Source organism: Pagrus major, chromosome 6 (assembly GCF_040436345.1).
Source record: "Pagrus major chromosome 6, Pma_NU_1.0".
NCBI classification, from domain to species: Eukaryota; Metazoa; Chordata; class Actinopteri; order Spariformes; family Sparidae; genus Pagrus; species Pagrus major.
Genome location: NC_133220.1, coordinates 28,765,308 through 28,783,297, shown reverse-complemented (window position 1 = coordinate 28,783,297; position 17,990 = coordinate 28,765,308). Strand labels below are relative to the sequence as shown.

Below are 17,990 nucleotides of genomic sequence, written 5' to 3'. Positions count from 1 at the left end.
TACATACTTAGCTGACTCTTTGGCATCATTGGGCATCCATACACTGCATATCCACATTTATCAAAGCACAAGTCACACAAACCACTGAGAAATGATTTTGGAACCAAATGACTAATTTTTTATTTCTAAGAACAATCAAAAAGTATTTGACAAACATGTTGTGTCAGAAAAGATATTACAACTTATATATTTTTTTTTAACATCATTCAAAATTTAAAAAGCAAAACAAAAAAACCCAGTATCTCTTACTTCTTTACCATTTAGTCACTTTACTGCAGTTAACCACTGATGTAAGTTCCCAACATAAAACTCAGAGTAGAATGCACCTTATTCTTTCAGTGATAATCAACCCTGAAATGCAACATTACCAGTACAGAACTACTATTTTACATTACTTTGACCATAAACTGACAAAAATGTTATGTGAATCTTATCAGGTTAATGTAAATAATTAATTAGTTATTAATAAAAAAAATAATTACCTTAACGGGAATAAAAGCAAGTGTGAGGAATCTATGATAACGTAAGGCATTTTGGTGTAAAATAGAGCATCTAAACGAGAAAACGGCAGATTTCAGACAGAATTGCGAACAGTCGTTTCATGCTAATTAACAGTCAAACAGATGCTCAATTATTACAATCCTTCATTTGTGCCACTAATGCACACCACACCATAACATAATATGAAATCTTGGATAACAAAACAATAAATATAAAATGTTAGGCAACACTTTATGATGTCTATTTGTCAAGATTAAAGCAGCTACAAGGCACTTAAATTTGTTGTAAATTTTTAGCTGATTCTGGTGGCACTTCTGGACAAATGAGCACCATTGCCTTCAATGATAAAGATATGGATGTGGCCAGCATGTGCATTTGTTTTGAAAGCGAGTAAAAGAAAGAGGCGATGCATTTTTAATATGAATTTTCTTTGTAACAGCTGCAAACACAGCTGTTTGCAGGATGCATAGCAATGAGGTATCTAATCACTTAAATATGACCATGGTGACCAACTTTTAGTGCCATGCCACCAGTTAAAAAATCCATGTAGTAGGTTTAAGTGGCAGTGAGATTCTAAAGCAGCAGTCTCATTGTAAACCAACATATTTGATCATTAGTATGCAGGACATACTGTATAGATTCAGTATGGATTAAGGGGCACGGTGATAGATTCTTCTTTGGCAGCTGTATTTGCCTGGTCTTTGGTTTTATCTTCATGGTCAGTACTCAAAAACTCTTCATTCCCTGCTGTGCCTGAGATGACCAAATCCTCTGAATTTTCTTTGGGCACCACACAAACTCATCTTGACGGTCATAATTTGAATAGGCAAACTTGAGGAGATTCCTGCGTTCCTTCTTATCAAGGACAGCAAACACAAAGTAGTTGAGAACACTCTCCTTGACGTTTGGGAGCTGTCCGTTGACGAGAGTTTCCTCCAGGAAGAATTGGACCAGGGGGGCTTGGTAGTGGACGTAACCCAGGTTTCCCAGGCACTTCAAGATGCGGGTGATGCGCAGGTTGTTGTGAGTGTGACTGTCAACGACAAGCAGCAAAAAGTCAAACAGAAAGGAGATTATTGAGAGCGTTCTGTTCCTTTTAGCGAACAATATGATTAAAATTCAGAGCTCACGTGTCGAGGTTGTTGAATCTCTCTCTCCAGTTGTGCGCCTTCTTGACTTCTCCTGTTTCCTCATCACACAACTTGATACCATAGAAGTCCAGCATGAGCACGTAGGACTTCAGCAGATTTTCCTTCGCACTGCTGTTATTCAGAAAACCCTGAGGCAAAGGTAGAACGTCTGTCAGAATATGTTTTTTTTTTTTTTTTTTACTTTGTACTTTGTAACCTTTTTTTTTTTTTAGCAGTTTACCTGAATTTCTTCTTTTGTCAGGGGACTGGCCTCATAGTTCACCCCTGGTTCTTGCAGTGGGAACAACCTTTTCAGAGAAGAATGTTTTAAAAAATGGTAGAAACAAATTAAACATTGTACATTACATCTGTGATAATCGAGTGACATACCATTGAATGTAGGTGTGTACATGCTCCAGTGCGTCATAGTTTCCAGTCCATTCGTCGTGGAAAGTGTTGATGTAGACACCTGTTGGCCCAAGGTAAATCGATATGTAAATAGATGTTAATGTAGTTGCACGGATCAAGATTAATCCAGTGGTTCTGAGCCTGGTGGTGGTACCAGATGTTTCTGCTACACAAAATAAAACTATCTGCTGAAATACTCAACTGTCTCTTACACCTTCAGGCCTCTTAAAGTTATTCACATGAAACAAAGCAAGATGGGAGAATTGCTCTGTGGCATCAAACCTGTGACTAGGGCTGACACTGCTTTGTTTTAAAAGATTGACATTTCAGTTACACTGATCTGACAAATTAAATTAAAATAAAGAGCTTATCTAATTGATGTCAGTGGACTTCACACAGTGTGTTTGTAACTGTAGGCTCACCATCAGGTTCAGAGGGCTTCCATCCGAGGTAGAAGTTCAAGTTAGGCTTGTCATCCTGCTCAAGAAGAAGTGGAAGAACATATTATGTAGACGTGTTTTGGTTTTATATTAATAAGCATGTCATATGAGTCAGTGTACTTACAGATGCTGGTCTTGTCCAGCGTTGTGGCCTGTTCTGTGGGGAGACATAAAAGAACATCTTTGAATCTTTGTGTACATGGCTTAGGCTTGAACATGGGACAGAGTGTGTTTGCAGAGAGCACTGTAGGCTGCGTGTGTGTGTGTGTGTGTGTGTGTGTGTGTGTGTGTGTGTGTGTGTGTAAAACTTACAGGGTAGTCATGCCTGTAGTTCTGCATGTCTTTTGCGGCACTTTCAAATCTGCTGAACTTGTACTGGTGAATAGAAGATAAGTCAGTTTAAACTCAAGACATTTAGTATTTAGTGGTGGTGGAAATGTAACTAAGTACATGTACTGTTGTGTACTTAAGTACAATTTTGAGGTTCTTATACTTTCCATTTTATGCAACTTTATACCTCTATTCCACTACATCTCAGAGGCAAATACTGTACTTTTACTTCACTATGTTTTTCTGACAGCTTTAGTAACTAGTGTCTTTTCAGATTAACATTTTTCATACCTGTCCTGTTCAGTGAAAAAACATGCTGCATTGTTAAGTCTGGTGAATTTGAATTTTTCTGATAACCTGACGGATGAAGTGTTCCTTCATGAGTAGAGAAAATTCTCCTACATCTTAAGCAAAATAAATTATTTAAAAACCCTCGTGGATTAGCTGGAAAATGCATCGTCACAAAGCTGAAAACAGGCTGTACAAACATATGATGACTTTATAGAAGATGATGCATTGTTTTAGATGAAACTACCCGACAGTATGTACAGTGGTTCTCCTGCAGATGGAGTACTTATATAGTAGTTATATTAGGTCTAACAACAAACACTGCAGTGAATTCTGAGTAGTCATCAAGGTATAAAAAAAATGTGACAACTGTCCTTAAATTGCAGTAAAGTCATTTTCATCATATAATCTAATGATAAAGTCACCATAAGATCGTAAACAGACACACCTTTGACCCACAGACAGCACATTACTCAGTCCTAAAGTGAAAGCAGGCCTGAGCTGTGCATGCTGCGGGCCTGTGGTGTACTCACTGATCTGGACGCTGCTGACCGCCTGTTGGGGCCCCTGGGTGGGCTCCTCTGGTTCTCCTCAGTCTCCCACGTTGAATCATAGCCACAGTACAAGTCATCTGTGGTCTCGACTCTATACTTCCCGTCGTCCTCATCCTCACTCTCGTCATCTGTCAGCTCTCCGTCGGAGGCTCCGGCCCTCCCCCGGCTGTCCCCAGGCCCCGGCTCACAGCCAGGGGGTCTGACCTGCTCTGGGAACACTTTCACCGGACCTTCGTCCTCGTCGTCGCTTATTACAGGCTCTTCTATGCTTCTTCCGCCATCTTTTCGCCAGCCTAATGCTGCAATAAACGAGATCACTGGACGAAATATGAGTTGAACGCAGCGCCCTAAGATTAAGAATCTGTCCCACAGCCACTGTAACAGTGGATACAGGCGGGTCGGGGTGTACCAGGCCATCAGGGAAACAACGTGCCTGCCAAGGCCGTACAGCACTGACAGGGTCCCCATAAGAGCGCACTGTCCTGAACAACCAGTCTGTTTCACTTTCACTTTAACTCGAGCTGCCGTTACAGCCTTTACAGAAAATAGAAACCTAACCAGAGACAACCAACACCCACAAATAGGATAGTTACATCATCAGGGTCATGTTGTTGTCTTGTGATTGGAGCAGAAACAAGCAGAGATAATAATATCATGGCTGAAAAGTGACGATGTTAGAGATAATGAACATTAAGAGGTGAGGTCTTGTTGTTTTAACAGCATATAAATAACTTTAGGGTCAAACTGTCACAAGGTCAAATGTGTGTCCAAGCAGGCTGTAGGCCAAACACAGGGCAACATGAGGGGTCTTAAAGGACAAGTTCACCCAAAAATGAAAATTCAGTCATGATCCACTCACCCGAATGCCAGTGGAACACACTGACAAGCTGTGTGGAGCCATTTTATGTTTTGTTGGGCTGTTTTTGTTTTTGTGTTTTTTAACGTTTTTTAAAAAAAGTCCCCATCTACTTCATTTTTTCAGGATAATTTGTGTGAAGCTCCAGAAATGTATTACGGACTACGAAATGTCACCCGACTCTCCGTCAGCGTGAGGGCAAGTAGATAGTGACAGAATTTTCATTTTCAGGCAAACTTATCCTTTAACTGTTAAAGTCAGATCGCGACATAAACGCCATCATTTAAAGATATCAACGAAACTTACCTCACGACACTGGGGCAGTGACCGAAAAACACATGACTACAAAATGTAATGCCTCAAGATAAGTCAATCAGCAAAGGGAGTGAGAAATATGAGCAGCCATGACTGCATCCAGGGTCATTTCATCAGGACAATCAACAGATGTGTACTCAGACCTAATTTAAATCTAAGCAAGGCGTTCTATTGAAACTTAATTGGATAGGTAACTGGTGGATATGTTAATGGAAAGCAATATTTTGAAGTGTTTTTAAAAGAATTTGCTATCTGCACCAAAAGCTTTCCCTTACAAACTTAAAAACTTTCATTTTTCAATTAAGGGTTATTTTTATGGAGTTTTTAACACCTTAATTTGTGTAGATAATCCTTTGAAAATGTTAAAAACCCATTTATCTATTCATTAATTAAGCCTACATTTGAGGCGTGTGAATTTGCACACTAATTAATAAATGTAGGTACAAATTAAGGGTTACCTAGAATGTCAAGTGGTTTTTACCCCTCTGCAGAAAACCTATGAAAAACTCCTCACTATAACAACCCCAAATATGGGACGCTATTGAAAATCTGAACATTGGAACAATACAGAACAAAATCCCAATTGCAACATCACCTTTATCTGATAACCTAATTAATGGATTTGTCAAATATTTCAAATTCATGTGTGCATTAATGCAACTAATCCCACCAAATCCTACTTAATGTTTAAGGATTTTGAAATATTAATTAATCACTGGCTAACATTCCAAATTTCTCGATTCAGATGAAGATATTTTCTGTATTTTCAGCAGTAAATTAAGGATTAATGAGTGTTGTTGTTTCACATGTGAAGTGAATTGTCAAGTTCATTTGAACCACAGTCAAAGAATTTTACAATTGAGCCTCAAATGTTATTCACATACTATTGTTATATGATGATTATTTTAATTGACTTGGGTGAGCACCTTTTCCAGCTGACTCTCTTTGACTTATAGAACAGTCATGTGAGTTTTCTGACCTTTCCAGGTTAGTGCTCATTCTTTAATTAAACATGAGCATATATCTACAAAGAATCTGTAGTTTTTGACTCCTTTTCCATTTTTTTCCTATTCAACTTACTTATTAATACTCTAAATTGTGGGCATCAAAGCCAAAGGTAGTCTACTTATCAGAACATTTTCAGGAAAAAAATGACCCTGGTGTCAAAACATAGACAGATTTTTATGTTAACTCTTAACATAAAAATGTTAAGTGTGTTAAATCTTGTACAGAAAATGACACAGTGACTACAACTTCAAAGCAAAAAAGCTGCAGTCAGCTGAAATTTACTGTTTGAGAAAACAGTAATTTAACATAATAACATTTATAATAACTGATCTATATAATTTAACCCCAAAAAACAACCCACACACTTTGTTTCTGTTGCCACAACCATCCACTCAACAGGTGCCTTCACCAGAACGAGGCACGTCTCTCTGAAGGTGATGTAGAGGAATTAAAGATGATGTCTCTGCCCTTTTGGCTAATAAGGCTCAAACGACTGGCTGCAAAGTTCAAGCCTGTTGCCCTCTATCACACTCACGACAATAGCCTGCAAGTTCATACAAAGCATTTTTAATTAAACAGGCCTGTTTAAATGTTGTTTTGATGATAAAAATACACCTGGTCTCTGCACTAAATGATCATCTAACGACCGTCTTTTTATTTCTACCTGCTGTTATCAGTGTAAAGATAGCCTCATGTTTGCAGTGTATTTCCCCCCTCCTCATTTTCAACGTTGATGGCACTTGGACAGATGAGTGTCTTAACTCCAGTCAGTGGACATCCTGCCCCTTAATGCCTTCCTGTGGGCGATAAAGGGCTTTATGCATCATTGTGTAGAACAGAAAGATATGAGATGAGGACATCAGATAACACGAGCATCATAACTTCATGACTAAAGAGTTGTTAAACCACAGGATCCTTATTAAAAACACGTCACTTCTCCTTTGTGGTCATTGCACAATACACAGCTGAATTGATGTTTCTAAGTATGACTTTTTAAACTTCTTCTGTGGCTTATTTGTTTCCCACATACAATGTAAAATTAACATAAGGGGTTGATGTTGAATAATACTGATGTAAGCACTGTATGCTCTCAATGAGTGGACTCTGGCGGGGCTGTTATCTCTCAGGGACTCCTTTCAAAAGGAGATAATTGCTCTCAGTTCCAGTGGAGAAAATCAAGACGCGTCTGCGTGTTCACATCTGCTCAGCAGCAGACAGTGGATTCATTTGTGCTTACTAAAGCAGGATAAGGTCCTGCGCCGTCTCTGGAAGATATAAACACAGTGTGGAGATAGCCATATGTTCTATATGGAATGGAGGCAATAAATGTGGATTTTAATGACAGATCTCGGGCTCTTTATGGCCTGCTTTAGTGCATGAATAGGCCCCACAAATTGGAATGCCCTCCTGAAATAGATGGGAGCTTCACGCAGGATATGAAAGTGAAATAACTTGCGGCATGGAGCTACAGCAGACAGCCTATTTTCTGGTTGCTGTGCTGTGAACCCAATTAGCATGACACTGAGCAAGAGCCCACCAGATGCCACTGAAAACCTCAGTGAGGCTCCACGAAGCAGGCCTCTGTTTTGCTGCGCTGATACACAAATCATCTCCACTTTCTCACTCAGTCTGTGTGTTGGACTTAGTTAATGATGAAGGCTCGCTGGATCACTCAGCGACTAAGTGTGCTTGATAAAGGTCAGCGCCGCCACCGGCTAATGCTTCATCGCTCAGAGTAATACTTTAGCCGAGCGCATTGTGAATACTCTGCACATGAACGCTTCACAGGGCAAAATAATCAAGAGCGTACAGTCTGTAAAGGCCAGCTGTTTCTGCAGCCAGAGACACAACACACACACACAGACACTCTGACACTTGTGTATCCCAGACCTCTCCAAACACCGGGTCAGTGATTCACAGCTGGGAGAAGATCTGCAACACATTTTATTTTTCTGTGGCAGCCCTGTAAACGTACGGAAAAGAAATAAGTCCGATTTGGAATAAAGTGGCTGTGAAAATCTTTGATATCCAGCCTGCACTGATTTATTTCTGCTTACTTAAAATCATTATTTACATTTTTCTTCCTTATTCAGTTTTGCAAAACTCTCAGAACTGTGAAGCACTGACAATCCTTTTACCATACCAATACCACGACCAAATACCATGAATATAACATTACAATGTACAAGCATGCACACTCACGTGCACATATAAATTGGATAAGAAGAGGAAATGTTCATTTTACTTATATATTTCGTTATTTGCAATAATGCAATATATTGTTTTTTTTTAATCAATCAAATCGCAATATGCCATATTATCCAACAAGAACCCACATCAAACATGTTTTATGACATTACACAGCAACCTCTGATTCAAATAATGTGTGTCTCTGATTTAAATAATGTAAACACAATAGAAGCAGGGGAAAATAAAACAGAAAATAGAAAAAATTGCACTAAGGCAACCCTAAGGAGCTTCTGTTGGCTGCAGCAGATCTCTGATGTAGGTAGGTGTGTGACCATGTAGAGCTCTATGAGCGACTACAAGAACATTGGATTCCTTATTTGATGGAGTGGAAAGCAATCAAAATCAGAGTCACATGTGACATGGGAGGAAAACAGACATACAGCTAAGAATGAGGATGACAAATAAGGTAAAGAATGTTGAAAAATAACGGATGGAGTGTCAGGAGTGTGTATGCAAATGTTCAACTGAATAGTTTAAATGCTGGACACAAGATGTCTCCTACTTCACTGAAAAGTCACCGGAGCCTTCAGGTTTTCACATCACACTTTCTTAAGCTGCATATTAGACCACTGATGGCAGCTGTGTTGTCACAAAGCCATGGTTGTGCACTCTAGTCTTAAAGGAAAAGTTCACCCAAAAATGAAAATATAGTCATCATCTACTCACCCACATGCTGATGGAAAGTCAGGTGAAGTTTCGTAGTCCACGAAACATTTCTGGAGCTTCACAGCTTGACAGCGTTGCAGTATTCTCCTAAACAACTGAAGTAGATGGGGACTTGTTTTAAAAACGGAATATAAACACAAGCTCGACTGCACATTGAGGGTGCAAATAACATCTTTTCAAATCAATTTGGGATCTTGGGGCCTCCAGAGACTTGGATTGTGCTGGACGAGCTGTATGGAGCCATTTTATTTTGTTTTTGGCTGTTTTTTAAACATTTTAAATCAAGTCCCCATCTACTTCAGATGTTCAGGATAATGCAGCAATGCTGTTTTGCTGTGAAGCGAAATGTTTTATTTTGAAGACAAAACACCTGACTTTCCATCGGCAGGGGTGGTGAAAAGATAATGACTACTTTTTCATTTTTTGGTTAACTATCCTTTAAACTCAGAGCATAAATGCGCATAAATGTAAAAACAACACACAGTGTCAAACTCAGCACAAACATCATTCTGCAACATGTTTTGAGTGCATTGGGACTGGACTGATATTTGTTCACACCTGTGTGTGAGCACCTGTAAAAGACAGGATCACATGAGCCTGCACACCAGATACTTTAAGGTCAGTGATGCTGTGTGGGCACCTTTAACTATCATCCTGTGGAAAGTCAAAGTGCTGCCAGCTCCTGAGCTCAGGTAACTTATGCAGACACTTGGATGCACAACAGAACAGGCTACAATTTCAACCCGCCACATATATTGTTATGTTGTAATCCTAGCAGGGCAGAGGGGCCTCACCACTCCAACATGTTGGATGGATGATGCTCTTGTGCGTCTGTCTCTGAGAGCAGCACCCTGCCTCCCGCCTCCTCCTCCCTCCCTCCGCTCAGCGCGCACTCAGAGTTGAGGATGAAGACGCAGAACATCAGGACGCTGTGTCTCATCCTCTCCATCGTCTTCTACCTGCTCGTAGGAGCCGCCGTGTTTGACGCGCTGGAGTCGGACAGTGAGAGTTCAAAGAAAAAGGCGCTGGAGCAGAAGCTGAACGAGCTAAAGAAGAAGTACGGCTTCACGGAGGATGACTACAGGGAGATCGAGAGAGTGGTCCTCCTGGCGGAGCCGCACCGCGCCGGGAGGCAGTGGAAGTTCACCGGCTCCTTTTACTTTGCCATCACGGTTATCACCACGATCGGTAAGTAAGATTTACCCGTAGTTGCTTCTTAACTGACAACAAACACAAAAAAAGTTGGAGCTGTGTCACAGGGCCCCAGATTGATGGTTCACTTTGGAGCAGAGCAGGGAAACTTACTACAATGGGTCCTCATGCATTGCCTGTGACTTTACAAATAGAAAATACAGATGCTGTTGTCATTGGATGATTTCCCACCGATTAACACCGTGTAAACAATAAACGATAACTTAATGACCAGCACTGTGACATGTAAAATTACTTTAAGGGATATTCCACCAAAAACTCTCTTTTGGTGTGAAACATTACCCACTGTAGGGTTGACAGGTAGCCTAGTACACTGGAAGAAATGTCACCTTCAAAATAAGTGGGAAAAATGAATGGAAGGTGTTTCTTACTTGTAATACACTACTCAGGGAGTCAGGGATAGTGAGATATGGGTGCATATATGCATGTGCATGGATGTGCAAAAAAAGTGGAATGAAACGTGTCGCCAGGACCAAAAATATTCACAGAACACAAATTAAAACTTCATGTGTCATGTCACAGAATGAACAATCAGTTAAAACACTAAAATATCCCTAACTAATTTAAAGTAGTATGATTAAAAAAGACCAAACTCAGACTTCAAAGCAGACACATGTGACAGTAGCTTGCAGTGTAAACATGTCAGGGTCCTGATGAGGCTTGTGATGGTAGGTCTGTCTATTGTCGGCCTGTTTAGCTGTACTCTGATGAAAATATGAATTGAACAGAGTGAGCGTATATATGGAGGGCAGACAACTACACCAAATACTGTCGGGGTGCAGTCATTTTTACTAATTTTTATGGACTCACTGTTAGAATCCAGGAAATTCAGCAGAGCACAGCCTGTGGGCTCCACAGAGGACGAAACTAACAGCTTCCATTTGAGCTCTTCAGAGGGTGATTGTTACTCAGGTATCTCCATGTTCTTATCTACGTTTTGCATAATGCATCTAAATGTCGTCATGATGACAGGAAACAGTTGCATATTTACACATCAAGCAGTTACAGCTCTTACAAAAAAATATTTTGTTCAAGTGTGCAACTTTTTTAAAACAATAGTAAGAGTATGCTTTTAAGTTTACTTTTTATGTAGCCTAATTATCAGAGATGTACTTTCTAAAGTTATACTTAAGTGTATCTACTGACAAGTATACAGAAAAATCGAAGGTCCAATTTGTGAGAAAATTGATTTTTGAGTCTCATTCCCAACTCGCTGGGGGATGGCGGCTGACCCGTCCTACGAGTTAGGAATGAGACTGAAGAATCACCTTTTCTTACAAAGTGGACCTTTAATCTTTTGATCAAGATATACTTAATAAAGTTAATAAATTTAAATATTAAGATAGGATAAGGTAAGGAAAATGCTTTATTGATCCCCAGACGGGAAATTGGAGTGTTGCAGCAGCACAAAGAGAAAGGACCAAGTAGGAAGCACAAATGAAAATGTAACTAGGATAGATAAATAAAGATAAATATACATAAAAATAGAATAAAATAAAAAAGGAGGTAACTGCAATTGTTATATGAATATTATAGTGTCTATACATTCTGTGCAGTAAATGGCAAGTTAAAGTGACAAGTGATGAAAAAAAGCGACATTGGAAGTAGAGGTAATGGAGAGGAATGAGTTTGTTGACACTTGTATGTCATCATCAGTAGAGGAAGTGTTGATCACTGCTGGTCTGTGTGAGATTTTAGTGCTCAGTGGTCTTCATTCAGGGTCGATCTACAGAGAGGAAAGCACAGTAGTTTACATAAAGCTTCTAGATGATGTTTTTGTTTTCATTGTTTTTATTGTACTTTTTAAAAACATTTTTTCTGTCTCCTAGGATCTTTGCTGGTGTGCAGGGGCAATTGTTGTTTTTATGACTTGTTGTGATCAATTGAGAACCAAGTGGAGTCCAGTTCAGCAAGTTAGTGAAGTACACAGGAATTTATACAGTCAGGGACAAAATCTTACGCAATGCTTAATAAGAAAGAGGCACATGGAAACAAGTAGGTAGTTATAAAATATCAATGTTGGTCTCAAAACAACGGGATGGGCAGGGAATGGAAACAGCCTGTGTCAGAATGAGTCAAGGTCAGATAAAAAGGCTATGTTCAGGGTCCAGGGAGTGATGAGAGTGGAATGAGATATTTCCAAACATGATGGATCCTTTAAAAAGAGAAATCTCTGTTATCAAACAAACTGCTGAAGTAGGCCTACATCACTGCAGGAAAATCTCAGAAAAGCTGCAGAGCTGGAGGATGATCTTTTATTTAAGAAGGCTCAAGCTCACAAGCTGCAGCACAAACTGAGCAAGATCAACAACGCTCTTCTAAGACAGGAGGACGCTAAGAAAGACTGTGGAAAGAACCAAGGCTTCTCTTCGCGTCCAGCTCGAAGAACATAAAGCGGAGACCAGGAAGTTTTTTCATCATCTGGAGACAGAGCGCCTCCACTGGCAGCAGGGAAACCCCCCCCTGCTTGAAGAGGGGGATAAATCCAGAGCTCTTCATGTGGCTCAGCTTGACAAGCAGGAACAGGAGAACAACATCCTCCTGACTGCTCTTCAAAACAGCGAGCAGCAGTTGGAGAGCCATCGTATTGAGTGGCAGGAGGACAAGACATCCCTCCTTCAAGCCACTGATGGCCTCAAGAAGACTCTCCAGGAAAAGGAGGAGGAGGAGTGGGAGGAGGAAGAGAGCTCCATGAAGACCCAGCTAGAAGATCTCGAGAGCCAGATCGACAAGAAGAAAAAGAAGAAGTGGTCTAAAAACCGCCGCTAGTGCCCAGATCCAGACTCAGGAACAGAGACTTACTAAAAACATGCACTTGTTCTTGTATAACTGAAAACACTTACAAAACAGTAATTTATTCAAGTGTGCTATTAACAGATTTCTTAAAACTACAAATAAGAGGGCATGCTTTAAGTTGACTTTTTATGTACTAAGCAGAGATATACAGTACTTGAATCTGAACTGTAGTATACTTGGTTCATACTGACAAGTACAGAAAAGTCTAACATGTACCCAATTGTACTTAACTTTATATTCGAGATGTACTTGGGATAGTATAGTAATATATACTTCTGTAATATAGACGTATACTCTGTAAAAATGGGCCAAATTAGTCCCAAGAACTAGTACTACAAGTAAACTGATATTAGTGTGCTTACTCCATAAACTCTGGAAATATACTTGAACTGTACTTAAGTTGACTTGATAAAATCAACTTGAAAGTATATGACTTTTCTGTCATTGTCATTCATTTGGAGTCCTTTTTTGGCCACTTGACAAATGTATTTCCAGTATTCACTCTATTGTAGCTCTGTTTTCAGTCCCTACCAGCTCCTCAGGGAAATATCTGACTTTTCAGCTGCTATATGCTCCACTGTGTTTGTGGCCGAAAACGACACTATGAGAAAATATGAACTGACCCAATAAAACAATTACATCTGGCAAAGACTGACACGTCTGCATAAATCAAATACGACTTGCAAACATTGATCAGTTTATTCAACTTTTCATATACCTGAATCAATGTGGGTCTCTTTTTGCAAATTAGGACCATCACTGTTGGTAGTATTGAGATGGGTCACTAAGTCCTTGTGAGCAGAGGAATATGACAGAATCAGGACCACTTAGCTAATGAACTAAGACAAAGATATAAAGTTGAAAGGAAATTTCTCCTGTGTCATGTTTCCTGGCCAGTTTTATCAGACCCCACACACCCATGGTCCACCCGCTCATGTGTTTTCACTTCTTTTGTCTGATTAGAACTTGTTTGAGGACGCCAACCATATCACTGTGCAGGAGGAGGCGTGCATCTACTCATGGACGAGAGGCTAGTTCATGAAGCTAACTAAACTAACATTACAGCTCAGCCTCGGAGGACGCCACTAATGTTTAAAAATGTTTAAAAACGTGTATGGGTGTGCAGGAGTTTTAATATTAAGCAATGTAGCCTTGCAGTGTGTAATAAAGCAGTAATCTTGATGACTGAATCTTTATAGACACATTATGTGACCTGCACTATACTGTGACTTTGTAGGTTATGGCCACGCTACACCACGCACTGATGCTGGCAAGACCTTCTGTATGTTTTACGCTGTCTTGGGCATCCCTCTGACACTGGTCATGTTCCAGAGCCTGGGCGAGAGGATCAACACTTTAGTCCGCTACCTCCTGCGTAGAGCCAAGCAAGGCCTGGGCTTACAGAAGACGGAGGTGTCCATGGGGAACATGGTCCTGGTAGGTCTGCTGTCATGCATGAGCACGCTGTGTATCGGCGCCGCAGCCTTCTCCCACTTTGAGGGCTGGACTTTCTTCAATGCCTACTACTACTGCTTCATCACGCTCACCACCATTGGTTTTGGCGATTTTGTGGCGCTGCAGAAGAAAGATGCTCTCCAGAAGCGACCCCCCTATGTTGCATTCAGCTTTATGTACATTTTGGTCGGGCTGACAGTAATTGGGGCTTTTCTTAACCTGGTGGTCCTAAGGTTTCTCACTGTCAGCACAGAGGAGCCTGACGGGAGGCCTGAGGCCGGGGCAGAGGAGCGGGGAAGTCAACCTAAGGACATGCAGGGGGATAGGGAGGTGTCAGAGGCTGCAGCAGAAACTGCTGATGCTGCATATAAAGAAGACGTACGCAGCAGCTTGTGCAACCTGAGCCTTCCCATGGAGGGGGGCACCAGCTGTATGAATCTCCTCCCCTCTCCTGTAGAGGAGCGCAGACGTGTTTTATCTGAGCACTCAAAGCTGTCTGAGCCCAGCAAACTCAGGGCCTTATTCTGCTGCATGTGCTGTAGCCGGGACATTTACGACAACCCATCTCCACCTCACCATGATGAGGCAGGTGGCCACAGCAACCCCGTCTTTTATAACTCCATCTCTTACAGGGTGGACCAGGCCTCATGTAGCTCCTGCACCGGGTCATCACAGGCCTCCCCCGGCAGCGGAGTGCCCCCCCTGGGCAAGAACAACACCCACACAAGGAGGAAGTCATTATAGTGCCTGAACTTTTTACTTATGTCTAAGTGACATTTGTTTTGGACTTTTTGTACACACCATAGAAGAAGACAAAACCCTCTGATTTTGCATTCCTAGTCATGAATGTATATTACTTGCTAGCAGAAAAAATGTAGCATAAAAAACAGTTGTAATGTATTTTTCTACATTAAATATTACTGCTAAAGTTAAATGTGTAAAAGTATGTGACTTATATAACATCATGTTTTTCCACTATTGCCTTGTGTGTTTTATAAAAGTTTTTTTTGTCAGGAAATGTGTGAGCAACTAGCAGAAAATGCGACACGTACCTGAGAAAGGTGGGGTTATCTGCATTAATATTTTAGGTGTCAGACGCGCTGCAGCAGTGTCACCTGTGACCTTCAGTTATTTCCGCTCAGTAGTTATCGGTGTCTTCTAATAGGAATGTACACTCTGTCGCTCTGGCTGGTTCCCTTGGTAACGTTTCCATCCTCAGTGCTTAGTGCGGTGGAAAAAAACTGGAGACAGACACGTACAGTACAGTGAGCGGTGATTGTCTCATGCAGTCAAATCCGTGCTCTGTGATGAATGAGTGTGTCAACAAAGAATAGAAAATGAGCGGCCGCACTGAAAACGTGGCAAATTAGAAATGTCCCCAAATGACTGTTTAATTGCTTCTTAGACGTGTGGTTAAATCACACATTGCTATTAGTCAAATTAAAATTTTAATACTCACCATGAGACGAGGAAATTGTGCCTCTGATCACACTTTTTAAGTATTTGAAATAAAATGTTTTGTTTGTTTAATGCAGAAAATAAGGCCTTTGTTGAAAGCTTCAACTTAAAGGGCTACTCCACACAATTTCAGAATCAGTCAAGGAGCACTGATCAGCCTGTGAAATCTATTATAAAATGCCCTCTGTGGTTTTGGAGGAGCTTTCAAAATCCTGGTGACATCATCAGGTGATTATATCATCAGCGTTTTCTTGACTGCAAAATTTATAACCACAAGCCTGCATTAAAGAGGAGGTTGAAAGAGGTTGGCATTAGCCAGGCCAAACTAAATTATGCAGTGGGTTGCATTATGGGAATTGTAAGCTGTGGTGTTTTTGGTACTTGTCCCATATTATTATATTTATATTATAAATCAGGAAATATCGGCATCGGATTGCTTTAATTGGAATTTTCTCTTAGAGATTCAATTTGTAAGAACTGACCACTTGTTGAATCCATACTAGCCCACTCGCTAATTGCTAGAGTAACTGCTAACTGCTTCCAACTGTAGCTGCAGTTAGCTAGTTGGCTCAATTTGCCATGCAGCTAGCAGTCCAGACTATAAGCTCGGAGCACCGGGGAAGTGTTGGTGTTTCATAAATCCAAAACTGTTATTCCTCCACAGTCTGTTGATAGCTTGAGTCAAGTTCCCAATGTTTTTAACCAAAGTTCTTATATATTGCATCTTTAAATCTGTCTCTTGTAGAAAGAGTGCAATACTAAATTGTTGGAGTGACCCTTTAAATATCAGATTTCAGTGGTTGTTTAATATATAATCTGGCTCAAGTCATGCAAATAAAGAGGAGTATGTTCATAGTTTGATCTGTAGAACTGAATTTTAACAGGTCATCTTCCATCGCAGCCTCACATTTGTCATTTCTTCTTCTACTTCTTCTTTTACTCAGCAGGGTGACAGTGTTGAAAGCAGCTGTTTTCACATTCTTGACCTCAATTACACCAATCCTGCTATTTTTCTTTAATAGCAATCAAATCATCACCCACTTTCCACCTTACATTCGATGTTGTATTTGTAAAACTGTAAGAAGAACCAGTGGTTAATAGACTGTCTATTCACCAAAGGATCCATATTCATGCACTGCAAACATCTGCACTGATGAACACCACTGAAATGAGTCACTGAAGCTCGGCACCGTATGTGATTTTGAATCAGAAAAAGTTGACCACTGCCAGCCTCATTTGAAATTACAATTTTCTAAAATCTCCTCCCTGTTCATATTTCAGTAATGTGAAGCCAACCTGCACTCTGACCTCCCTGTGGAGGGTCAACTTGAGGATCACTCAAGTTTTGCATCACATTATGTTATTAATAGGAGCCTCTAGTGGTAACCATCAGTGACCTGCATTAAATGCCCTCTTCTTCCCATTTCTCACACCAGGGGGCAGCATTGGTCTATGTAACAGTCACATCTGCAATGTCTGACACTCAGTCTTTGCATGGTGAAGTTTTATTTTTGAGTTTACCAAACTTCAAGACTGATTCTACTGTGAAACGCAGCATGTACACTCATACGCTGTGTGTGTGTTTGTGTGTGTCAAGATATTCACAGCACAGAAGACAACATCTGTCTGAGCTCTACTGCTGCGTGCCATCACTGCTGTTTATGGAATTAAAGCATGACAGTTGGGATTTGTTTTCATCTGGCAGCTTGAACTATGACACAGATCACTTCTGTGGGAATAAGTGTTTGGGTTCTTGATAATTTAACACAGGCTCCTCAGTCAAGCATACAGACGTGTATCAGCTCCCAGTGTTATCAACAAGATGTTTGTGAAACAGCAGAAAGAAAAAAGGTCTGAACAAAGAGCTTCATAAAGATCACTGTTTTGTGAGTGGAAAAAAGCTGCTGTCTAATTTGCATAATTAGCCCATTAATGTTGCAGATGGTGCTTTGCTTTAATCTGCTGCGATGCCTCAGATGCCTCCTCTTATCTGCTCCAACTCCCTGAGCCTGAAAGTACTGACAACTATTTCCACAGGCCGCTGATCTAACACCACAACACAGAAGAGGGAAATGATGGTGTAAAATGAGGAGCTTCACTCCAGCACAAAGACCTTTGTATGATGATTTTCTGCTGTTAAATCACCTCATGCATGGCTGTGACAGAAAGCAGCACCCACACTGAACTTTATTCAAGCTTCTGCTCAGTGAGCGGCAATCCATTTAGCAGCTTCCCGTGAGGATAATAAGAGAAGTAATGTTATATTTTATGCTCATGTAATGGATGTTATTACAGGTGGCGAGCTCAAGGTGGTGGTAGCGAT

General features: G+C 40.6%; 2 protein-coding genes across 2 annotated transcripts; one reads left to right on the top strand and one right to left on the bottom strand.

Moving 5' to 3' along the window:
- Positions 1-95: 95 nt before the first annotated feature.
- On the bottom strand, positions 96-4,146 carry LOC140998701 (opioid growth factor receptor-like). Its single transcript, XM_073469059.1, has 8 exons — positions 3,631-4,146; positions 2,792-2,854; positions 2,604-2,636; positions 2,462-2,516; positions 2,022-2,100; positions 1,873-1,939; positions 1,632-1,780; positions 96-1,534 (listed from the first exon to the last, which is right to left on the bottom strand). Exons 1-8 carry the CDS (start codon positions 4,117-4,119, stop codon positions 1,228-1,230), a joined length of 1,242 nt encoding a protein of 413 aa, XP_073325160.1. The 5' UTR covers positions 4,120-4,146; the 3' UTR covers positions 96-1,227.
- Positions 4,147-9,651: 5,505 nt separating this feature from the next.
- LOC140998718 (potassium channel subfamily K member 15-like) lies at positions 9,652-14,953 on the top strand. Its single transcript, XM_073469077.1, has 3 exons — positions 9,652-9,934; positions 13,992-14,569; positions 14,702-14,953. Exons 1-3 carry the CDS (start codon positions 9,652-9,654, stop codon positions 14,951-14,953), a joined length of 1,113 nt encoding a protein of 370 aa, XP_073325178.1.
- Positions 14,954-17,990: the final 3,037 nt, after the last annotated feature.